Source organism: Paroedura picta, chromosome 3, assembly GCF_049243985.1.
Source record: "Paroedura picta isolate Pp20150507F chromosome 3, Ppicta_v3.0, whole genome shotgun sequence".
Lineage (NCBI taxonomy): Eukaryota > Metazoa > Chordata > Lepidosauria > Squamata > Gekkonidae > Paroedura > Paroedura picta.
Genome location: NC_135371.1, coordinates 117,176,129 through 117,200,292, shown reverse-complemented (window position 1 = coordinate 117,200,292; position 24,164 = coordinate 117,176,129). Strand labels below are relative to the sequence as shown.

Genomic DNA, 24,164 nt, shown 5'->3' with positions numbered 1-24,164 from the left:
GTAAGTGTTCTGGAGAGGGAGGAGTGTGGTGGTTGTGTAATCAAGCATGGGACTGGGGATATGGGATCCAAGCCCTGTGAGGAGGAGATGGTGATAGGAAATGGCTTTTTTTTGTTAGATGGGTTTCTAATACAATGAGTTTGGCAGCTGAAAAAAGGGTTACTAACTGCCAGGTGAGGTCTGGAGATCTCCTGGAATTGCAACTGATCTCCAGACTTGCCCTCGCTGACAAAATTACATTGGTGCATGACTTTGCAAGCCCCTGTGAACCAGTCTCTCACCAAAGGTTTTGGCCCATAGCATAGCCTGAGGAGAGACTTGGCCATACCTTCTCCAAAGCAAAGCATTGCTAGCCCTTAACATGGGGGTTATTGACCAACAGTATTATTCAGTGAAGTTCCCCTCTCCCTCTTATCTTAAAACAACAACAACAACACAAAACCAGCTTTGAAATGGCAGAGTTTCAGCAAAGATAAACAGGACTGACTGAACTTGAGAACTTGACTGTCTGAGGAGCTTCATAATGCTACCTGGAAGATAATGAGGCATTGCCCCCCCCCCCTCAGAAATACTGGAGGGCCTGGCTGCCTTCGTAGCAGGGAGTAGTATTGCCCCCTCCTCCTAAAGTTTATGCCCCTGCCTATAATGTGTTGTCATGAGAAATTGTAGCAGATGTGGTCTGCAACCTGGTATTTATTGAGGTGTAAAACATTTGGTATCCTACCTCCAGAGGTGAAAGTGACATTCAGCTTTCTCATGGTGGCTTAAAGTGGCAGATGGGAGGTACCACTGACTTGTGGCATTTTCTTACCGGTTGGCTTTACCAGCTTCCTTTTATCCTGCAATGGCCCTTAGTCCAAAAGCTTTGGGGACAGTGTGTGTGTGAAGTGCCCCATCAAGTCACAGCTGACTTGTGGAGACCCAGTGGGGCTTTCAAATTAAGGGACACATTTAGGATTTAAACCTTTGGTGACAGTTATCCTGGGAGCCATGCCTCCTTTTTAAAATGACTGCGTGCATCCCACGGCTCTCAAGGATTTTTAATTCAGGGCTGTAGTCTGGATTGATGCTCCTGAGTGCTGTGCTCTCCCCCCTTCCCCCACTGCTTCACATTTAACTGTGAGGCTTATAGCAGGGCGGAGAGATTTGAAGTGCCAAGGGAAGCAATTAAAGTGATAAAAACTCAGGCCAAATCCCAGGAAACACAGGTTAGAGCTGGTTACAGAGCTTATTATGCAGTAATGATGGCAACGAAGAAACCGTCTCTCCCATTCTGTTGACTGAAGTTTAGTCAAATATGTTTGATAACATGGTGTCCCCAACATTCCAATTAAAGATTAAAGGTTAAGAAAACAAAAGATCTTTTTATTTGTCAGCTGAGGAATAGGCTCCCTGCAGGAAAATCATGATCCAAAAGGCAGAAAGCTCTCAGGCTCTCTAAAACAAAGCATTTATACTTCTGATTACAATACAATCACATGATCAATTGCATGGTAACCTCCAGTTCAATCCCCAAAATCTATTGTTGGGGTCTCCTGGGCCCCTTATGCATGCAGCACTAAACACTGTTTTAATTTACCCAACCCTTTAAGTTGCTCCTTTTAAAAACGTTTGTGGTTATGCGTGTTTGACAGCACTCACAGAAAAAAAAGTCATGTATTCTTCAGCATTTTGAGACACTGAATCTTCTTAATCCCTCCCTTGTCATTCAGTCTCTCTTGTCACTGGCCATTGGTAACTATGAGAGTGGGAATGTCATTGCTAGGCATTTAGCATTTCAATTCAAGCCAGTATCTTTAAGACAGAGGGCCTTGGTCTGTGGAAATCAAGATAAGGACTGGTTCATGGGGAAAATCACTCTAAAGTGAGTAATTATGAGCAGAGAGAGCTTTATGGGAGGGTAAATACCTGGAGGGTGAATCTAATTGCATGTTCACATGCACACTGGGGGAAGCAGAAATCAGGAGCAGGCACCTCGAGCCCCCCCCCCCCCAATGGTCAGAGTTAGAGCTTTGTCGTTTCAGAAGCGATCCACTGCCATAAATACCACAAGGTAATTTTTACTAATTTACATAGCAATATGGCTCAGTTGCCATGGCATGTTTATGTGATAAAGGCAGAGTACTCAAGCTCCCATTGGTAGATGAAGGACTGCAAGCAGAAAAGGGGAGGAGACCAAAATCATGCTGACATTTATGCATGACAAAAGGAGCATCCGCAGTGCTGTGACACCGGAAAAGTCGGCGAAAAACAAATTTCAGAAGCCTCGATGAGAACATGCTAAAGGCACACTGGTCACTGTTTACAATGAATAAAAATTACACGAAACCACTCATAGATGCAGGATTGAGACATAAGACACTGTTTTTAGCAGTCTTTTTGCGACTTTCCGTAATGCAAAATACCCCCTGGTCATGTCATGCGTAGTTCCTGTGCTAGTGTGAAGTGCAGTGGGGTGTAAAGATGGTGCTGGAGGGCATTGCTTTTATTATGTAAATTATAAAACACCTTCTGTTCAGTTACCAGTGGACAGTTCATTTGGCATGAAACACTATGTTAGACCTATGATTCTTTATTCTTTGGTTAGTTAGATACATTTGAATCTATGTTAGTCACATAACTTGCTCGGAACGCAATGGCCATCTATAAGCATTACAACTCAGAATGCATGAAGCAAATGGGAAAGTGTTCTTGTTCTATACTGTTCTCAGCTATTCTGATAAGCATTTCTTGTGTCTCAGCAGAAACTCGGACTATGACTATCATGTGAATTTGATTTCTGTTCAGAAAAGAGATGAATTACAAAGCATAAGCACAACCATTTTGTATATGCTTTCATCACCTCAACAGTTCCTCCTGCCACTGCTTTGCTTCTACCAGAAACTGAGGGGCATTTCCCACGGCTTAAAAATAGCACAATGGTTGCTGATTGAAAACGCTACTAATTTGCCATAACGCACGACGTCGTAAACAATCTGCAACAATCCTGAAACCGACCCGCAAAAAGCGCTTCGTTGTAGCGCTTCTAGGGGAATCCAGAAAACTGGATTCACCCTCCGGATAGCGATACACTCCTGCAACCAATCTGCAACAGTAGCGCTAAAGACCTGTGCGTTACCATTGTTGCGGGTTCTTCAAAGTCCCTCCTCCCGAGCCTGTCCTCCAAACTTCCGGCGAACTGTTCGCCATTTTTTTTTTCTCCGAGCGAGCGGGGATCTACGAGGCAACGGGACAGCGACTGGCTTTCAAGCACGATCACTTTCGGAAATTCTGCCCGGACACCACAAGAGTTTTTCACAAGCACAGTGGCACACACCGTCACGTTCCCAAAATTTGCCCAAAGCTTAAAACCCCGTCTACCATCGGCCAGTCCTAGCGGAGTCAACGTACAGGGAGCATTTTAAAAAATTTTCCTCTGAGCGTGCCAACGAACATTCGCCGTTCGCAGTCTCCTGCTTAGCTTAGAGGGGTTCAATAGACATGATTCGTGGTGATTTCATGAGGGGCGGCTTATGTGTAGTGGGTCTTTGTGTGGTTCCCAGTGCGTGCTTGTGCTTGGGTGCGGACAACCCCTTCCATTGGCGGCTAGACCTCCGGCAAGCGGAGTTGCCGTCCCCCGTTCATTTTAAAAAATTTTCCTCTGAGCGTGCCAACGAACGGTCGCCGCTCGCAGTCTCCTGCTTAGCTTACAGGGGTTCAATAGACATGATTCGAGGTGATATCATGAGGGGCGGCTTATGTGTAGTGGGTCTTTGTGTGGTTCCCGGTGCGTGCTTGTGCTTGGGTGCGGACAACCCCTTCCATTGGCGGCTAGACCTCCGGCAAGCGGAGTCGCCGTCCCCCGTTCATTTTAAAAAACATTCCTCTGAGCGTGCCAACGAACGTACGCCAGTTACATGTCATGTTTGGTTGATTTATGCTGTGGCTGGTGAATATTATTGGGGAACTGCCGAGTACTGCCGCACTTGCTCTCGGTTGAACACCGGCATGCGTTTGTGTAATGGCGGACATTTTCCTAAAATGGCTCCCGCTGCATGTTCAAACTGCTCTTCTCGCGTGTAAACGAATACGCGCATGCGTTAAGTCAAACAACAAGGGCGCCAATCTGGCCATTAGGAGCAGATCCTGTTCCCGCGCGAGGAGTTTTGAACGTGACATGTGACCTGATGTGGCCAATGTGCGTGTCCCCTGCTGCCCTCCACCAATCAGGAGCCGGCTAGTCCCTTTGTCTTTGTGTGCGGGAAGGTATATGATCCGTTGCACCCTGCACCTCCCACCACCATTTTGCTCAGCTACTAGCAAAAGCAACATGGAATCGTCTTCTCAAGCCTCGTCCGTCCCTGCAACCGGCCGTGGCCCAACTTGGAGGGACGCGGAGATCAGGGACCTGATCGGGATTTTCTCGGAGGAGAAAATCCAGGACGCGTTCCAGTCCTCCCACAGGAATAGGGAGGTTTTTGAACAAGTGGCTATTAAGATGCGCGCCCTGGGCCACAACAGGACCGGCCTTGAATGCCGGTCGAAGACGAAGACAATGAGGGCAGAGTACATGAGAGCCGTGAACCATAACAAGGGTTCCGGCAACGAAAAGGTGACCTGCCCCTACTTCGAGGAGCAGCGCCAGCTGTACGGGGACGGGGAAGGATCCGGCAGGCCGAAGCGCGTCGGCCGGAGCCTTAAGGTGGTTCGGAAGCCGGCTGCCCCGGTCGAGGAACCACCCGCTGAGGAGGATCCCGGCGAGGGAACCTCCTCCAGCTTTCGCCCTCCACCCCCCGTCCAGCAACGAGCCGCGGAATCGGTAACGCTGGACCTGATCGCCATCGTTCCTGGGGAGCCAGAGGAGGCTCCTGAGCAAACGCCCCTTGCCTCCGGTAAGTGATTTTCTTTTTATTTTATATTTCCTTTTAAGCAAATGTGTGTTCTGACGTTTGGGCATCGTTTTCTCGTGTGTTCGTTGCAACGCATAATACGGTAGGCTGTGGAGAGCTTGCTGTGGTTACTATTTGAAACGGTTTTAATTTTATAATTTTATAATTTAATTTTTAAAAGATTTTAAAAGAAGGTAGGCTGTGGAGTGCTTGCTGTGGTTACTATTTGAAACGGTTTTAATTTTATAATTTTATAATTTAATTTTTAAAAGATTTTAAAAGAAGGTAGGCTGTGGAGTGCTTGCTGTGGTTACTATTTGAAACGGTTTTAATTTTATAATTTAATTTTAATTTTTAAAAGATTTATTAAGATGGTTGGCTGTGGAGTGCTTGATGTGGTTAGTATTTGAAACGGTCATGTTTCACCAACAGCCCCAAAATATTTGCAGCATGCCTCGCCCATAGGCCTTCTGCAGTACTTTGGCTCACAACTTTGGGAGCTTGCTTTGTGGTTCATGGTGTATGCTTGCTCGTTTTTCACTATTTTCTGCTCTTGTCCACAGAGACACAGTTGCCAGGGACGGGGCCCCTAGAGTCTCCAGCAGCACCTGACGTGGATAGTGATTCGGGGGCATCAACTAACATTGGTAGGTATTAGTAAAAATAGGGGGGGGGGCTGTTTTAACTGCTTTGTGCTTTTCTGTTTGTGCAGGGCAGCAGCACTGCTAAGAGAAAGAAGAGAGTCCCTCTGCGTTGCTGGTGTAGGCTTTGAAGCTGGCTTTGCCACCCTTTGGTCCTAGATCTGTTTTTTTTCCTTTTTTTGCAGATTTCATACCCGGAACACAGGAGGAGGAACAGCCTAGGGTGCTTGGACCTCCTGCCCGGCGCAGGCGGATACAGATTCAAGATGGTGAGCGTGCATGACCTGTTCCTTTCGAGCCATAGCTGCAGGACAATGTCGCTAGGCACTAACCATGTGCTCCCTTTTAATTGTTGAGAGTCCTGCTGTGCAAGTAGGCAAAAGTAAAAGCACACCATGGGCAAACAAACAATAGCCATGTGCTCGCCGGGGATTGTTTAAATTCTTGGCAGGAAAACACGGGGACAAAAAAGAACACCATGTCCACCATGGTGTGTTTTGACTTTTTGGATGTTACTAACAGTTTTGTTTCTCATTTTTTGCCAACAGAGGTTCTTTCAGATGAGGAGGAGGAACCACCCCTGGCTCCAGGCAGCCCACCACCTAGAGGTGCGCTCCCAGCAGAGGAGAGGCTTACGAGGGAACGCGGCAGGCTGAGGCGCGTCTCCGTCTTGACAAGCGTGGGAGAGAGGCTCCTTGAGCACTGCTATGAGGAGTCACGGCGTGCCGCGGCCGCTGACCAAGCCATGCTCACACTCATTGCCCAGGAGGGGAGAAAATTGAGGGCAGTCCTTAGAGAGACAAACCAAATCCTACGCGAAGGCGTGGAGGAGGTGCGTCTGATAAGGAGACTCATGGAGAGGGCTGTAGCGGTCATGGAAAGGGCCTACCCTCCACAAATCGCCCCCCCACCACCACCCACACCAACACCACCACTTCCAGCACCCACCCCACCGACTCCCTCTCAGAATGCCTCCACCCAAACAAGAAGGAGGACTATTCTCGGAAAGAGAAAAATAAAACCAGCAGACAAGTACTCCCCCTCCTAGTTTTGCCCACTTTTTCTATTTCATGTTATCTGTGTTTTGTTGTTTGTTGAATAAAGTTTATATTTTTGACTCTGTCTCTGTGTACCCTACTGTAGAATCTGCAAGGCTGAAAGCGGCCTCTCTAGTGATTGTGTATATTGTGGTTCTGCTGTGTGGGTTGGAGGTTGGAGGGGTGTTAGTTCAAGGAGTTTTAGGAGTGTGGTGTGGGGTTAAATATGTGCGAGTTTAAGAAGTCACACTGGAGTCTTGTTATAAAATTTGCAATAACATTTTATTTTAAAAAACATTTTAACAGGGGAAAAACATTAGGGAATGAAACTTGGAGCCCCACCAGCACCACCACCCCCCACCCCCCTGGAAAACCAATTTTTTTTAACAAAAGTATACATTTAACAGGGGAAAAACATTGGGGAATGAAACTTGGAGCCCCCCCCCCCCAACCCCTACCCCAAAACACAAACAGGAAACAAAACTCAGGTCCCACCGCTCCCCTCCCCAGCCCCTTCCATCGCCCTAACTCTCCTGCACAGCCGTCCCACGGTCCCCCTAACTTTGCGCCGGAAGAGCTCTTCGTCCTCCTTCTTCTTAACTGTGGGGAGGGAGAAAAAGTACACATTAGTACCACACATATTTTCAAATTTCTTTAGTTTACATGCATACACTTTTAAGTGGCCTTAGCCACAGTGTGAGAAGAGTTGGGCAGTGGGGAACATAACCTACGCTCTTCCGCCTCCCTCTGTTGCCTGTGCTGCTCAATCTCCCCTTTCAGCTCCGCCACTTGAGCCTCCAGGGAAGTAACTCTGGCCTCCATGGCACGCAGCCTTGCCTCCACAGTTTCAGCTATAGAAATCAAACAAAGAATTTGATCACACTCCAAAAGGAAGCATCACATCAGGCTCCCATATGGCTCCGTGTGGGTACACACACATGGGTCTCCCTCACAGACATAAAACTCTCACCTGCAGCCTGTCCCGAGGTGGAAGGTCCCTCTTCCTCCCCCTCCTCACGCTCAGGTGCTGTTGCCAGCTTGGATGGTGATTGTGTGGCTGGGCAAAGAAAAAGACAAATCATAATTAAAAGCACACAAAACAGAGATGAAACACAGCTGGTGGACACACCACAGTTAGAGTCTAAGCGCATAACCAAAGTGGTTCTACAGTACTGGCTGGCTAAGTCTGAGGGGGTTGACAGCATCTAAATACTTTCTCGAATTTCATTGGGGACAGTAGGGGAAAGAGGCAGCTAGTCATTCCATGCATGTTTAAGGGCAAAACACAACGAGGGCAGCACTCACCCATATGCCTCCTCATGTCCAGGGGGGGCTTCCCAGCCTTCTCCCATATTTTCACCATCTGGTCGTGGAAGACCGTCCTCCCACTTGGCTGCGGGATCCCCCCCCACTGTTCCAGACTGTTTAGGAAGTCCAGCTTAAGGCGCTTGAATTTTGTCCGGACCTGCTCCCAGGTCCGGACATAGCCCCTCTCCCTCAGCTTTGAAGCCAACACCAGGTAGGCACCCTTGGTGTGGCAATGGGTGCTGGCCATTAGGCGGCCAACACTTTTTGATTGTAGCACCAGCTCCAGAAGTGCCTCAGCCTCGGCGCGCTGCCAGAAGGAGCCCTTCCGTGGCTTCGGCATCTTCGGAATGACGGTTAGGGAACGAACGTGCGTTGCTCCGATCGACCACCCCGTTTTTTAAATGTATCAAAGCTGCCCACCAATAAAATTATTCCTTGGAACATGAGTGGATTGATCCTCCGGTTTGACAGGGGTCGCCAATACTTCCTGGCTACCCGCCTCCCCGAACTTTCCCCATTCAGCGCTTCCGTATTGTGTTTGTCAATTTCAGTGGGGAGTTAGCATTTAGGGCTGTCAAAGTGCTTTTGGACCAGAGAATCCCCGTTTTTTTGCTGGCAAAGTACACAAACCGCACAAGACAAGGTTAAACAAAGAACACAAAACTTTATTCAACAACAGAGTAGGAAAAACAATTAAACACGCCTCCTGTTTCTGTAGATGTGGGTGGCTATGGCGTCCCGAACCTTGCACCCCTCAGCATATATCCTTTTTCTCCTTGCTTCAGGGATGTCCTGTGTATCCTGAAGGACTACAGGTTCAGGTTCGTCCTCAGGGAAGGGGATGTTATGTCCCTTGTCCTCGCATATGTTGTGCAAAATCACACATGCGATTATCAGCGGAGTCACATTGTCAATATGTACATGGAGTCGTGACATTAAACAACGGAACCGTGACTTCAAACGTCCAAAGGCACGCTCCACTACATTCCTTGCCCGGGAGTGACTGAGGTTGTAGTGGCTCTGCACGTCCGTCCTTGGCCGCTTGTAGGGAGTCATGAGCCAGCGTCGTAATGGGTAGGCTCCGTCCCCGAGGACCAACGCCGGCACACGCACGCCCTCAATGGTGGCGGTGGGGTTTCCTGGAACAAAGACCCCTTCGTCCATGGCTTTCCTGAGGTTGGATTCCCTGAAAACAAGGGCATCATGCCTCCTGCCACTCCACCCCACCTCGGCATCGATAAACCGGCCGGAGAAGTCCACTGTTCCTTGCAGGAGAACAGAGCAAAAGTCCTTCCTGTTCCCGTACTCTTTTATGCTTCCCCCGGGGGCACGGATAGGGATGTGGCTTCCATCGACGGCCGCAAAACAATGCGGGAATCCAAGCCTGGCAAACCCGTCCATACTCTGGAATAAGGGAAAGAAAAGAATATAAGCCATGGCATGTCAGCGTGGGGTGTATCGCGTCTTCGTTGCTGACCTGTCAAACAAGAAAAAAAATTTAAAGGGCAAAGGGGATGGAATGACACTCACCGCTCCAAGCCGGTCTCCGAGGCACACGACTTTGCTGAACAATTCCGCCTCCATGGCGAGGCAGAACTCCTTAAGGATATCGCCAACCGTAGTGACTCCGAGTCCGAATTGCTGGGCTACTGTCCGGAAGTACTGAGGGGTGGCCAAGTACCACAATGCGGCAGCCACCCTTTTTTCAACTGGAACGGGGCGCCGCATGCCAGTGACTTGCCTCTCCATGCGTCCACGTAGAGCCTCCACGAGTTCAAAAAATGTCCCCCTCGACATCCTGAAGTTGGCAATCCAGTGGTCATCATCCCAGCGAGTCCACACAAAATTCTCCCACCAGTCAGAGGATCGTTCGTCCACCCAGAACCGGGGGGGGAACCGGACCTCTGCCAGAGCTTGCCAGCGTTTCTTGGCCGCCATGGTTACCCTTACAGAACGTCTTCTGCTGCTGGTCAGCGTTCCGGCCACCCGTTCTCGGTACTCCGCGATAGCATACGTCCGACGCGACAAGGCGGTATTCATGCGCTGGACCACCGCGAGCATGTAAGCCAGCAATTGAAAAATAAGCCTCTCCATTGCAACGTTGACCTGTGCTGCGGGCAGTAGGCTACGCAAACAAAAGAGTGAGGCCGACCGCGTGTCTGCCCAGGTGCATATAAGCAGGTAACCTGTGGGCGTGTACTGTGGGCGGGGATTAACCAATCAAACATGTCAATGCATCTGGTTCCTAGAAAACAATAGAAAACACGTTCCAAGGGCGCCAATGATCGGACGATAACGCGTTGCTACGGGGTTTCCTGGGTTTTTTAAAAAAAAAGGGAACCCCGACAAGTTCGGCTTCAGGGTCGAGGTCAAAGGTGTGCCTGCAGTTTGATTGACGGGCACGGGAGGCCAGAAGCGCTAAAAAGGGACCTCCTTTGTAGCGATAAGACGGAGAACCGGAAGCCTGTGGGTTACGAAAGTGGCGAGAAGTGAAAGTGCCAAATTCCGCAAAAACCGCAGCTGTGCGTTACGGGCACGGCTAGTTACATTTCGCTACTTGAAGTAGCGCTTTCACAAACGGCAACCAAATAGCAACTTTGAGCTCTGTGCGAAATGGCCCTGTTTTTCCTACTATAAAACAAAGAGCACCTTTAAACAGATTTAAGTGTAATGTGTCACTTGGGCTCTACTGCTCAAGCTACATCTCTAATACTTGAGCACAATCACAGAAAAATCAATTATTTCTTACTTCCTATAGGCTACAGCTAAATGATAGCTTATCTGTTCCAAATAGAACTACAAAACAAGATCAAACTGGTCACAGCAAGCCTTTAAGGCTTCGGGTCTTTGTTCCAGAGGACCTCTAATCACCTATAGCAGTAATATTAAATCCATGAGTTCAATAAGACATGGACACTTAGCAACAAACAACTTTACTGGAACAAGAACAATGGACACAGTTGTTAAACTGTTAAACTTATATACATTTTTGGGTTTCCTGCCAAGGCCCACCATTGGCAGTAGTATTGGCTGTTATTGGAGGCCCATGACTGGTCCATAAAATATGGCCAATGAGTGGCTACAAGCCCAGGACCAGCAAATCCCTAGCAATTTTGTAAAAGCATTTGGCGAGTGGTAGGAAAGATGGCATGTATCATAGTACCCTCAAGTTCCACTTAGACCCTTAGGCTAGATGGACTGTTGGTCTAACAGTATAAGGCAGCTTCATATGCTTAATCTCAAAGCTTTTTTAATAAACACATATATTTAGGGCATCAATGAATGAGACTCTGGGAGATATGTGATCAGATCTCTGTGGTATTTTTTTTTTTGCAAATCTCTGCAGTATTTTTCAAATAGAAATAGCCATGTGGAGTAGTTGTCAGTCTTGGGAAATACTTGGAGATTTTTGAGATGCAGCCTGGGGACAAAGGGTTTGCATTCTCATGCAATCCCACCTTCCTGCAACCCCCCCCCCCCCACATACACACACACAATCTCCCTGTGTTGGCAGAACTTTTCCACTATGATTGTGTCCTCTGTGGAGACACAAGAAATGGTGGAGCATGCTGCTCCATCGCAATGCACTGGCGGTACCCCAGAGTGGTGCTGCTGGTGTAGAATTGCCCTTAGAGGCCTAAACTGGGTACATTCTTAACAAGGAATTTGCTGCCAGAAGACATAGCGATGGCCACACGCATACACAGCTTTGAAAGGGGATTAAATTGATTCATGGAGGACAGGTCTGTTAGTGGCTAGTGTTACCCAAATTGAGTGGACACGTGTCCTAAAAACACGTATCTTTGAGCCAAATGCTGCGAGAGGGGGGTAACTTAGCGTTTATCGGATCATTACCTATGTCTACGAGGGTTGATTACACCCATAGGAACTCAAGGCAAACACAGATTTAAATGGTAAAATAGTAATATAAGCTTTTATTGAAAGGAAAATAACAAAAAGACACACAAATAGCTAACACACATACAAACAGTCATATAGAGAAGGGGGAGGAAGAGTGGAAGGCTTGATAGTTACCTGTCCGAGGAGTGGTGGGTCAGAGGAAGAAGCACGAACCAGCGTGGGAGGTCCCGGGTTGGAAGACACTCAGAGTGTCTGTGTGAAGCCACAGTTTTTATAGGATTTTGGGAAGGGGGCTATGTGAGATTACGACAATACCTGGCCAAGTGGGGGGTGATGGCCGTAAATGGATTTGGATAAAGGTATTAATGGCTCTGAGGAAGAGAGCCATCAGGTCTCGCTGGCAGGATGTGGCGAGGAGATATCCCCTGGCAGAGGGGCCAAGTGTGAAAAATGTTGCAAGACAAAGGATTTTCCTAGGAGCCCTTAGGCAAACAGGAGGAAGCCAGACCACTCACTTAGAAATACAATGGGGGGGGGGGGTCGAGAGTAGGGCATGGAGGCACCTGGATTTCCAAACCTGTAGCTGAGAACAAGCCTGGGCTTGTCCTGGTTCTCAAGATGGAGTCTGCTCTGACATTGCCCTGCCAGAGTGACTTGGTCTGTCCTGTGTCTAGCTTGCTCCCAAGACTAGACTGTCACGCTGCGCTATTGGTTAAGGAGTACAGTGTGCCAAGGCATAAGGCAGGGATCCTGCCATGCGTAACATTCCCCCCCTTCTGTAGTGAATTATATGTCCAATTTATTCACTACAGACCAATATACTCTGTTTCAAGTGTTGGCAAAGGGTGAAATTTAGAAAGAGAGAAGTAATGCCATCTTCTGCCACTATAAAAACTGGTATGTACCAAAAACTGTTGGCCAATTAAAAGCAAAAAGCAAATTTTGGGGTGACATGGGGGAAAGGAGGACTGCTGGTCATATTTTTCTCTTTACTTCTACCATTAAAACTAGAACAGAATTATTCTTGAGAGGGTCTCCACCATAACAATAAACTGAGCTGAAATTCTAAGTCAAAGCTGCCTGAGCAGGCTAGACTGCATTGCGCGTAGTCACAGTGATTATATTCAATTTCTAAGTAGGCAGAAAATGTGAGCAATACCTGAGCAATATTTTAGAATGCGAGCACTAGGCAATCCTGAAAATGCTGGCAATGAATATCAAGCAATTACTATGAAGCAGTCAGAAAGTGGTAGAAACTAAAAAGTTAGACAATGAACTAAGCAACGGTTTCTAATAAGCAATGCAATAAGAACAAGGTAAAGCTAAGAATTTAGCAAAACTTATATACATAAACTAGCAAACTATTTAAAACTGATACAGGCACAATGCGATAGACAGTGAGTTGAAATACAGGGCACAATACAATTTGGAATACAGACAATACAGTTTGAAAAACTCCTCCCCCCCCCCCCTTATTCCATTGGTAAAGGTGGGAGTGAAGCGGAAGATTCCTTGAATAGTTGAACATGAGGATTGATGAAGATGAGCAACGGGTCCAGCAGTTGAAGATGTTGATATATATATGCATATATATATAAGACATTGCTGGGTGATGTTTGCAAACACATAGAATGGTGAAGGAGGTTCCTCCATGGGGGTAAAAAGCAACTTTGGTGAGGATCCATTTTATGAGAGAGCCACTGGCAAGAGGTTGTGGAAACAAGCCAATAGCTGGAGATGTGTTCAGGTCCGGGTTAGCTTGCAAGTTGATCTTCTTCCCCCCCTCGTGACTGAAATGGCAGGGGAAGAGGCAGTAAAGGCACTAATCCAGGGCGTCAGAGGGTATGCAGGGTCAGAGATTGCACATAGAAGAAGCAGCAGGCAGGCTGGGCAGCGAGGCTTCATACAGCAGGAGCTGGGGTAAACAGCAAGCATCAGAAGTTCACCAGCAGGTGGGCTGGGGCAGAAAGCGCAGAGCAGCAGGTCATGACCACAGGCACACATCCACAGGAAATGCAGGCAGAGGGTTGCTGTCATCTTTGACCAGGTCAGGTTGCTAGCCCTACAGAGGAACTGAATGACCGCTGCATGAGACTAGGCACACTTGCCTCCATGTGTGACCTGGGATCTCCCTGGAATTATAACTCATCTTCAGGCAACAGAGATTAGTTCCACTGAGGTCCCTTCCCACCTAAAATCCCAGCCACTCCCCATTCCACCCCCACAGTCTCCAGGTACTTCCCAGCCGAGAGCTGACAACCCTTATGTGAGACAGGATGCTGGAATAGAAGGACCACTGGCCTGACTCAGCAAGGCCCTTCTTATGTTCGTAAGGAACAAAGAGAAAACATCAGTTCTTTCTTTGAATAAGATTGCCTGAAGAGTTTCCAGAAAGATTATGCTGGCATTGCTACACAAGTGTCTAGTGATGGGATGGCTTTTCATGGTTATGAGGGTTCATGGAAGAAGTCAGGAGATGTCAACTTCTCATTAACTTGGGACCTGGGCCAGCTGGGTAAATTCCCCATCTGCCTCACAGAACAGAAATGCTTGTGGAAGCTGATTTACCAGCCACTATGAGTCATCTGCCTGTCCAATGACTTATACAATACATATATCAGATGACAGCCTAGTAGTGATACGGTGGGGAGGAGGATGTGCCCAAACAGCCATGCTGAAATCTCCGGCCTTAATATAGTGGGGCTTCCTATGATCCTGGAGGGTGCTGGGAAGGGGCATCAAAGTGCATCTTCACCCATCTTCACTGTTTTTTCCCCCCTTGCTGTCCTTCTGGAAGTGTTGCTATTCCTGTCAATTACCCAAGCTCTTTATTTTGTTTCTTTGTGTCTACAGGGATTTACACATTTGCAGGTGCATCAGCATCTCACCATCCTTCAGAAATAGGTGAGTTAGTAGGGTTACTTCCTTCTCAGGAACAATTTTACTTATTCATTTACATTATTTGTAATCTATTTTTCTTATAGGAGCCTCTTGTGGCGCAGAGTGGTAAGGCAGCGGTCTGAAAGCTTTGCCCATGAGGCTGGGAGTTCAATCCCAGCAGCTGGCTCAAGGTTGACTCAACCTTCCATCCTTCAGAGGTCGGTAAAATGAGTACCCAGCTTGCTGGGGGGTAAACGGTAATGACTGGGGAAGGCACTGGCAAACCACCCCGTATTGAGTCTGCCATGAAAACGCTAGAGGGCGTCACCCCGAGGGTCAGACATGATTCGGTGCTTGCACAGGGGATACCTTTACCTTTACCTTTATCTTTCTTACTGGGACTCCAGGGCACATTACATGGGGTACATCAATATAGTCAACAGGATAGGACATCCGATAAAACAAAACTTTAGGATTTGTGCTGTAACAATCAGGAACCAATGAGGAATCTGAAAATAGAATTGAAACATAGCTTAAGTATTAACATAGCATGTTAAATGATGCAAAAATTACATAAGTTACATAGCCAGTATGCACTATATGGGGTAGTATAAACCAATGGTCCTCAGCTTTTTTATCACCGGGGACCGGTCAGCGCTTGACAATTTTACTGAGGCCCGGGGGGGGGTAGTCTACTAGAGCAGTGGTCCCCAACCTTTTTATCACCGGGGACCACTCAACGCTTGACAATTTTACTGAGGCCCGGTGGGGGGGGGGGGGTAGTTTACTCCTCTACTCTCAACCACTGCCCTAATGCTCTCTGATCGCTATGGTAATGTTTAAACATCCCTTCAAAATAAGATACAGACACGCCACAACAATGAACATAAGGAACATTTTATTTTCATGGAAATTTTAACTCATGACAATGACAAATCAATGGGAACCCTGAGCTTGTTTCTCTGGGAGTGATGGGAGACAATGACACCTGAAGTGTGTTGTAAAGGGCCGGAGGGGGGGGGGGAGAAGGCGTCCTTTGGGGCCCACCTCCAATTAGTTGACGGACCATATGTGGTCCGTAGCCCACAGGTTGGGGATCACTATATTAGAGGACCCGTCATTGGATAGTGCCGGAGGGGCAGGCTTAGCTGGTGGCCGCTACAGCTCCTCTGATTGGGCAAACGGATGAGAAGGACAGGGGAGCAAGCTGGCCTCTGTTTCTATTCACCGTGGTCGCTGAAGGCAGCGGGCAGGAACCTCGTTGCCGTGGAGTTGTGTGGGCTGCCCTGGGAATAAGGCGCTCCTGGACGTGAGATGAGGGAGTCCTAGTCAGAGCAGGAATGGAGAAGGGGAGCTTTGTGACCTGGACTTCTGCAAAGTTGGATTGACATTGGTGGGCTGAAGCACCTAACTTCTTAGACAGAGCCGCGGCCTGGTACTGACTGATCCACGGACCGGTTCCGGTCTCTGGACCGGGGATTGGGGATCACTGGTATAAACCACAGACTCTAACTCTTTCCCCAACTATCTTTCTGAACTATTTTGTTACAGTAGAGCCCTATTAGCTGTGTAGAAAAGACTTCCTGAACAAGTAAAAATGATGTTACATCATGATTCTCTGTGTAGTCTATAAGGATCAGTTTCAACATTATAGTCCTACCATTTTGGAAATGTTAAGAATGGAGAAGAGGAAGTGGAGAGGGGACATGATTACTTGTCTTTAATTATTTGAAAGGTGCTCACTTAGAGCAGGGGTAGTCAACCTGTGGTCCCCCAGATGTTCATGGAATACAATTCCCATGAGCTTCTGCCAGCATTGGCAGGGGCTCATGGTAATTGTAGTCCATGAACATCTGGAGGACCACAGGTTGACTACCCCTGACTTAGAGGAAGGCAAGGAGTAGTTGGCAACAGAGGATAGGCTCCACAATGATGGGTTGAAACTGTATATAGCAGAATATCAGCTAGATATCAGGAAAAAAATTTCTCAGTCAAAGTAGTTCAGCAATGGAATAGGCTGTCTAAGGAGGTGGTGAGCTCCCCCTCACTGGCAGTCTTCAAGCAGCAGCTGGACACATACTTATCCTGGTTGCTTTAGGCTGATCCTGCATTGAGCAGGAGGTTAGACTAGATGGCCTGTATGGCTCCTTCCAATTCTATGATTCTATAATTCTATGATTCTATGATTTTAAAGACCAACTGGGGAAAATGACTGATATCACAGATCTTTAGTGTACATGTTTCTTATGACTTTGCCATAACTTGTGTGGCTGTTTGTAGAGACCAGCCCTATTTGGGTAACATTTTGCTGTATTCTGGAATCTTAGTTTCAGTAGCTTCGCATAGGTCAAATTGCAAAGAAAGCAGAAGATACTGCTTAACAACACAAGACAAATCTTAGCAGAACAACAGCTATTGCTTATATGTCCAAAGCCCAGAATTCATAGTTTGAGCCTTTAAAAAGGCTACTGTACATAGCACAGAGCAGTTATTTGTTTGGCAGGCCAGTGAAGCAGCATAAACGTATGAAAGGTATGCTTATTATGTACATGCAATGAATTAAACCCATGAAGTACAACTTGTGTCCCTTTGCATGCGGCACTGCAAGGGATTCTGGGGCACAGCTTCTGAACCTCGTTTGGCAACATTGTGTGATGGACAAATAGCTCCCCCCCCACCCCGTAAGGTTGAGGGCCAGTCCTTGAATCGGGAGAGCCAAGACTATTAAGGAGGGGGAATCCTCAGACTTGCTGTGTGGCATATCCACGAGTGGTCTTCACCCACTGAAATCTTTTTTAAAAAAACAGCTTTGCTGACACTTGAATACAACGGAGTAATATCGGATGTCCCATAAATTAGTTTGACTCGGAGATGATAGAAACATTATAATGGTTAATAAATTTGTCTTCCAGTAACTGCAGTGGGATTAATTCTTTTCTTCGGTTTAGATACACCAAAGAGTTTGGGAGACGGGGGAGTGTATGATGACGCAGATTTTGTAACTCAGACTGATCCTCAAACACAGCAGTGCTCATCAACAGAGAAAAACAACAACATGGAAATGCAGAAAGGTACAGGTGTGATCAAGTTGGGTGGGCGTATACTCTAAGTCAGTGGTCCCCAACCCCTGGTCCGGGGACCGGTCCCTATCCGTGGATCAGTCGGTACTGGGCCGCGGCTCCTCCTCGTCCCCCTCCCTGGCTGCTGCCTCGGGGGCTGCCCTGCCACTCTGCTGCCGGCTCACCATGGCTGGGGCTCCCCCTCGGCGTGGCACTGCGCAGCTGCTGCTGGCATCACCCCTCAGTGGTTGGTGGGAAGTCAAGGGCACCGGCGGGAAAGCGAGTGGAGCAGGGGCTCAGGCAGCAGCAACATCCCTCAGCAAAAGACTACCACATTGTTGAATGGAGCAGATGGCATAGCTGTGTTTAATCTTATGTTACTCTGAACATGATATGAATAGTGAGCTTGACTGTGGTAGGCTCCCTGCTATATTAGATATGCGCAGACTCACACACATTCTTCTCCAGAAACCTCTGTGGTAAACAGGATTGTCATAGCTGTAATCAAAATAATTACTGTTTAATAGTGTTCATGTCACGAAGCTACTTTTTCTTATTCCTAAGAGAAGAGATGGATTTGTCTGGGTTTGCCACATATAGGCCAGAAAGAAGCATAGGGGCTGAGAAGACAGCCCAGACCTCCCCCCCCCCCACAATTCCATGCAACTTCAGAGCTCCCATTCCAGAGGTTCCACAGATCCTCAGGGATCCATGGACCCCTGGTTGGGAATCCCTGGCTTAAAGGGACCTGTTTAGGCATGCACAATTCGATCTGGCTGAAAAATCAGCCTTGATTCAGGCACAAATTGGCCAAATTGCCATTTCCCAATAAGTTTAAATGACTGAATCAATTTTGCTCTGATTGTGATGTGGCACAATTTGAGCTAGTGGCCATTTTAACCTTAAAGGGGAAGAGAAAAGAAAAACGTTCCCTTTTTTGTCTTTCTCAGGCTCTGGGAGGTGAGTGGTGGGTTTGAGGTAGAGGCACCAACCTTGCAGCACAGCTGCAAGAACCTGTCCTCCAAAGAACTCCCAAGTTGCAAAAATTGGACTATCTCCATTATTTCCTATTGTGAGAACAGACCAGAGACCATCACTGTAACCGTGCAAGTTCAACACAGATCAATACTTGTTTGCTGTATTATTTTTACTGGAGGCCTTCCAGGTTTGTCATCAACTATGCCATGTTCATTCCATTTTCTGTAACTCATCATATGTTTAACTTTAGCCAAAATAACTACACTTGATATAAGAATTCTGTGATTAGAATCTGTCACATTTCTTTTTTTTAAGTTAATTATCAGGCTCACATGACTGCTTAAAAATATCAGGGAGACGTCACTGGGAAGGGAGCGCTGTCCTCAGAGCTATCAGCTTCAAGAAGAGGCATTTATTTGCAGTTCTTTATGCTTCCTTCTCAGCCCTTTCCATTTCCCAGTGACTGAATCTTCAAGGCAGCTGTGTTGTGGGCTGCTTATTAGCTTTAAGAAAGGAAATGCTAGAGATTCTGATTGCAGGACTCTCACATCACGTGTAGTCTGGCCTTCACTCACTGCCTTCAGATGTATTTTTCTTCTTTTTTTTAGGATAAGGAGGTCTAAACTTGTGAGTCTGCACATGGTGGATCAGGGGTCTGAAAAAGAATTCTCTGGTTTTGCTTCACTCGTCCTTGACTTTACGATTTTTGCTGTTTCCTCCCCCCCCCCCAAAAAAAAATGGGTTGATAGGAACAGTGCATAAAACAGCTTATATCTTCCCTCTGTCTCAAAATAGAAGCTAGGAGCCTTGCTTTGAGAGTGCACGCATGCTTGCACGCGCCTGACTTTGAGGCCCTCCTGATGCACTCAAGCCTGGCTTGTTGTTCTTTGTTTGAAAAGGGAATTTCCGTTATGTATTATTTCTAGGCAATGCCTTCATTTCCACTCCACCACTGTTCTCTTCCACAGCTTATTCCAGCTCCCAGGCTGCAAAAGGGAAAGATAGTAGAAAAATGCACATGTTCTTTCTTTATGGGATGATGATCACATGCTTTCTGATGCTGGCAGCAGTGATTTTCCTGTTCTTGACGAAGTGTAAGTGGAACCCCACCAGTAAAACTGAGACAAGATTTAGTTTCATATGAGATTTGGAGACGAGGCTTTTGTATACTTAAGAGAGTGCTACAGATAAATATATCCTGGATGGCCACTGAGGCCCGGTCTCTGAATTTCAGACATTTTTCCAGTTTAGGGTTGCCAGGTCTCTCCTGGCCCCTGTCAGGGAGTTGGGGGGAGGGGACTATTGGAGTTACCATTTTCCTGGGCTTACCTTGGTTGCTGTTCTGCTGTAGGGGTAAAGGTAAAACTCGAGAGTCCATAGGGTTGCCAGGCCCCACTGCTGCCAGAGGAGGGTGGGGTTGCCAGATCCAGGTTTGGGAACTACTGGAAACGTGGGAGTGGAGCCTGGGGAGGACAAGGACTTCAGTGGGTCACAATACCATAGATTTCACACTTCAAAGTATCCATTGTCTCCAAAGGAACTTATTTCTGTAGTCTGGAAAGGAGCTGTAATTCTGGGGGATCCTCAGGTCCCTCCTGGGGGCCATATTGTATAAGGCCTTCAGCAAATTGCCACTGGCTTTAAGAGAAAGCTCAGACAGTTATAGACTGAACAGAGGAATTGTTGCCTCATTGCTCCTGAGAATGAGGAAAGTGGGTGGTTGGGTGGGGGGTGGTCCTAATTATTTAGCCTTTGGCGTGCTTATGAACCACACTGTAAAATCTGAACTTCTGGTAACAATTTAAAAATATTTTTCTAAATGTATAATTTGATAGCTTCAACTATCAGACTTCCTTCACAACCAGTCTTACAAAAGGATTTGGGGATAATAGATCCTGATGAGATAGCTTACAAGGAATATCTCTCACTGCCTTTATAACTAGTGAGGTCTGACAAACAAGACCTGTGCCTCAGATTTAGACAGTGTAGGAAGGAAGGCCAAGAAGGGAGAATCCACAATGGGTGTGTAGATCAAGCAAAGCTAATTTTGACAGAAGTATGAGGAACAGGATAGTCCCTTCTCCATCCTTTTTCTTTTTTTAGACTCAGCAGTTTCAGAGGAATTGAAAGAGCTACACTTGAACAACACTGAGATGACAACGACTGGTAAGCATTGTGGCTCTTTTACATGTACCTTCCCTTATTTCTCTTGTGATGAAGAAAATTCCTGTGGATGAAGGTGGCTTAGCAACTGGGCACCGCTAATGTGAAATGGTTAAGCCCTTTCTGCCAGACTGACCTGTGAATTACCAATGCACTTACATCTGCTGATCTGATTTTGTAAAATGTTTGTGGTATCCATTAGATCACAAGTGTGATACAAAAAGATTGACATCAACTAAGTTTATTGGTGTGAAACATAACGATAATGACTGGACCAATAGAAACCACTGTGACGCCTATGAGTAATGCCAAGGCCACAGTCCAAAGCAGGCAATGTCAGAGTGAGATATGGCACTCCATTATTTTCAGTGTCCAAAGCATAGCTCTACCTATTGGCAGTCAGGCCCCACTACTTCTTGCCACATAAAAGATGAGTGGCTCCATTCATTCATCATACATCTCAGACTTCATGAAAACAATAGCTTCCGCCCCCGACACGAGCTCTTCTGATTCAGACAGTTTAAAAAGACTAGTAAGATGTGCATAAGCACTGCAAGTAATGTGCGCTTCACTCTGACATTGTTATAGATCATAGGAACACTTAGAATGGTTGGAGCGGTGACTGAGCAACACAAACTGTCCTTTGGCTCCCCAAACTGCAAATCACGCTGGACATTTTGCTTTGTCTTTCAGTGCTGAAGGGCCTAGATGATATCCGAACAAAACAAGACATTATTCAGAAATCTCTAAGAAATGACCTCACTGAACTTCAGGGCATCATTGGTGAGAGAACACTGGGATGGGATGGTTGTATATTTGAATTGTGCCCTATGACAATCCCCCTTGGGGCTCACCGCCCACCTGCCCACCAAGAATTCCCAGGAAGCTTCAGAGAATTTTTTGAAAATTGAGGTGAAAATTGGGAGGATTCCTTTCCAGCCTGAAACCTCTCTTCCTGAACAGTTTAATAGTGAAGAGAAGAAAGGGTAAGATTCTGTCAAGATTGCTTTTTGGGCAGTTGCAAGTGATCCAACAGGGAGATAAATTCACCTTTCCTTTCCTTAATCCAAAATAAGGGTAAGGGAAGTTTGAGTTGGGCAGAGAAGGAATTGCTAGCAATTTGGCATGAAATGTAGTAACCCAGAAATATTTATTTCCCCATTGGCCAGATGTTATCTCAAGAGGCCTTTTGCCAAGGGGAAATATGTCAATTGCTGTGTTTTGAAGTTTCTATTCCAGGCTTACAAACTCCAGGAGATTTCCAAACTGTTCAATGAGAGGAAGAGAGAAACAGAGGACAATAGAACTGACAGAAATCAATTATAAAGAAGATCCCTTCCTAGAGTGTAACCCATCACTTATACTCTACTGAGGAGTAAATCCTTTGCTCTAGGTTGGGCTTTCTCAATCAGGGTTTGTGAAACCCTGGGGTTTCTTGATGGCCCTGGAAAGGTTTCCCAAATGGGTGAGAGTTAATTAATTTTTATACGTTTTAAAAAATTGTTGAACATTAATTTATTCATTTTATTCATTCAGTTTATATACAGCCCCTCAGTGTGACATTTCGGGGTGGTGTGCATAGAAACCAGTAAAACAGAACATAAATCAAAACATTTTTTAACAACAGAACAAAGCTTAACAGTCAACAATAAACATAACTTGGGAGCATGGAACAGTTTGGTAATTTCCACAATTAAGAGAAAAGACCATGAGCTTGGCAACAATGGAATGGCACAGATGCCTGTCAGGGATAGGTCCAGGCTGCAGCAAGGCCTCCTGTTGTTGGCCTTCAGCCAAAAGCCTGGTGAAAGAGCTCAGTTTGCAGGCCCTATGGACTGTTTAACTGTTTAAATGTATTGGGTGATATGACCACGTATGGTCATGTTGACCTGCCCAATGGCCAATGATGAGCCTGGAGGGGATGGGAGAGGGAGGGGCCCTGGACTGGCAGGTACACAGCTATGTTTCCCAGCTATATTCTCCACAATGGTGCTACTTCTGAGGTTTTTCAAAGTTTGAAGCATGTTTCAGGGATTTCTCAATGGTAAAAAAAGTTGAGAAAGACTGCTCTAGCTATTGTCACACACTAGTACCAATCTGTGAATGGAATCTACCTTATTGTGCAGGCGGTTCATATCTTCCAGATAATTCTAGAAAGTTTTGACCAGCCTGCATATATTTCAGTTATGGAGTATATCAATGGTATTCTGTCAACTTGTCACGTTGTTTTCATTACTCCCTCCATTTATCCTGTTCAGACAGCCTATACATGATGTTTATGTGGCAAATACATAATCAACAGTACTTACACTGGCTTGAAACCTGTGCTCATGTACTCTAAAGAGCCCCTAATCTCCTTATTTGGAATATGGTATCAACCAATTTGGCAAATTCCTCTTTTTTGTTATATGGATCCAGTCAATTGTTATCTCTCAGGATGGCTTTGTCCTGGACCCATTTACTCTTTAAACCAACCCAAAATAGTCAGGGACTTTCCACAGTTAAAAAAATCTCAACATGATCTATTTACAGGAAATTCCAACTATGCTAGCCATAAATGTCAGAGAGGCATAAATTCAGGCAACAAACATTTGGTCTTCATAGGCACACAAAAGCCCAGTATTTGACTGGTTTTTGTGTTTGTCTATAAAAAGATAAGAAATCTCAAGCCATGTTAATACTTGGGTGAAAATACACCTGTAACTGAATGAATATAAATCATAGACTTGAAAGTATGTTGGTTATCTAGCCTACACTGAAGTAGACCAACTATGTAATATTCCCAAGAGATAATCTCCCAGCCCAATTTTTAAAACTTCCATGTTGATAAATTCACCAGCTTCCCACATGACAACTTAATCCATTGGTACACTTCTCACTCAGATACACCATTTTCTCATTACCATTTATTGACACATCTCTGCTGTTAAATATCCAAAGAAGCCTGAGATTTCCACACTAAAATCCACATGACTGGGGGTAGAGTTGAATTGCATGTTCCTGTATCCCACAGTTTCTGATGCACCAATTAATCATTTTCTAAGCATCTCAACATCTTTTAGTGAGGAAATCCATGTTTCGGATATTTTTAGCATATTATTATTATTACTAGATTCAAAGCCCGGACTTTAAAGGCCCCCCCCTTAAAGGAGTGGGTAGCCCTCCCCACGCAGCTGCGGCGCTGCGGGAGGCTTCCTCTCGGCCCAGGAGCTCTGTCGCCGCAGCTCCCGAGCCAGAAGGCAGTGGGCAGGCCAGGCTGTGTGGCGGCGCCTCCATGGGAGGCTCCCTTTCAGCATAGGAGCTCTGTCGCTGGGGCAACAGAGCTCCCAGACCGAAAGGGAGTGGGTAGCCCCATGCGGCGCCACCGCC

The 24,164-nt window shown here is 46.4% G+C and overlaps 3 protein-coding genes across 4 annotated transcripts in view; 2 read left to right on the top strand and 1 right to left on the bottom strand.

Moving 5' to 3' along the window:
* LOC143832630 (C-type lectin domain family 17, member A-like) overlaps positions 1 to 24,164 on the top strand; it is a 43,988-nt gene that overhangs the window by 6,015 nt on the left and 13,809 nt on the right. For both annotated transcript variants that reach the window (XM_077327321.1, XM_077327322.1), the window contains exons 2-6: positions 14,569 to 14,619; positions 17,544 to 17,666; positions 19,601 to 19,726; positions 20,736 to 20,798; positions 21,489 to 21,578. In XM_077327321.1, the coding sequence (XP_077183436.1) occupies positions 14,569 to 14,619; positions 17,544 to 17,666; positions 19,601 to 19,726; positions 20,736 to 20,798; positions 21,489 to 21,578 (453 nt within the window). The remainder of the gene's footprint in view (positions 1 to 14,568; positions 14,620 to 17,543; positions 17,667 to 19,600; positions 19,727 to 20,735; positions 20,799 to 21,488; positions 21,579 to 24,164) is intronic.
* On the top strand, positions 135 to 7,111 carry LOC143833789 (uncharacterized). Its single transcript, XM_077330016.1, has 4 exons — positions 135 to 173; positions 5,272 to 5,515; positions 5,695 to 5,778; positions 6,058 to 7,111. Exons 1-4 carry the CDS (start codon positions 135 to 137, stop codon positions 6,555 to 6,557), a joined length of 867 nt encoding a protein of 288 aa, XP_077186131.1. The 3' UTR covers positions 6,558 to 7,111.
* LOC143832631 (uncharacterized) lies at positions 6,999 to 8,369 on the bottom strand. The gene is made up of 4 exons (XM_077327323.1): positions 7,852 to 8,369; positions 7,517 to 7,603; positions 7,278 to 7,397; positions 6,999 to 7,146 (listed from the first exon to the last, which is right to left on the bottom strand). The coding sequence occupies exons 1-4, from the start codon at positions 8,192 to 8,194 to the stop codon at positions 7,031 to 7,033; spliced, it is 666 nt and encodes a 221-aa protein (XP_077183438.1). The 5' UTR covers positions 8,195 to 8,369; the 3' UTR covers positions 6,999 to 7,030.

Coding starts and splice junctions, on each gene's coding strand:
- LOC143833789 (XM_077330016.1), top strand. CDS start 135: ATGAGTTTGGCAGCTGAAAAAAGGGTTACTAACTGCCAG. Junction 5,516..5,694: donor GGGGGCATCAACTAACATTG/GTAGGTATTAGT, acceptor CTTTTTTTGCAG/ATTTCATACCCGGAACACAG. Junction 5,779..6,057: donor GCGGATACAGATTCAAGATG/GTGAGCGTGCAT, acceptor TTTTGCCAACAG/AGGTTCTTTCAGATGAGGAG.
- LOC143832631 (XM_077327323.1), bottom strand. CDS start 8,194: ATGCCGAAGCCACGGAAGGGCTCCTTCTGGCAGCGCGCCGAGGCTGAG. Junction 7,604..7,851: donor GGACATGAGGAGGCATATGG/GTGAGTGCTGCC, acceptor TTCTTTGCCCAG/CCACACAATCACCATCCAAG. Junction 7,398..7,516: donor CACCTCGGGACAGGCTGCAG/GTGAGAGTTTTA, acceptor TGATTTCTATAG/CTGAAACTGTGGAGGCAAGG.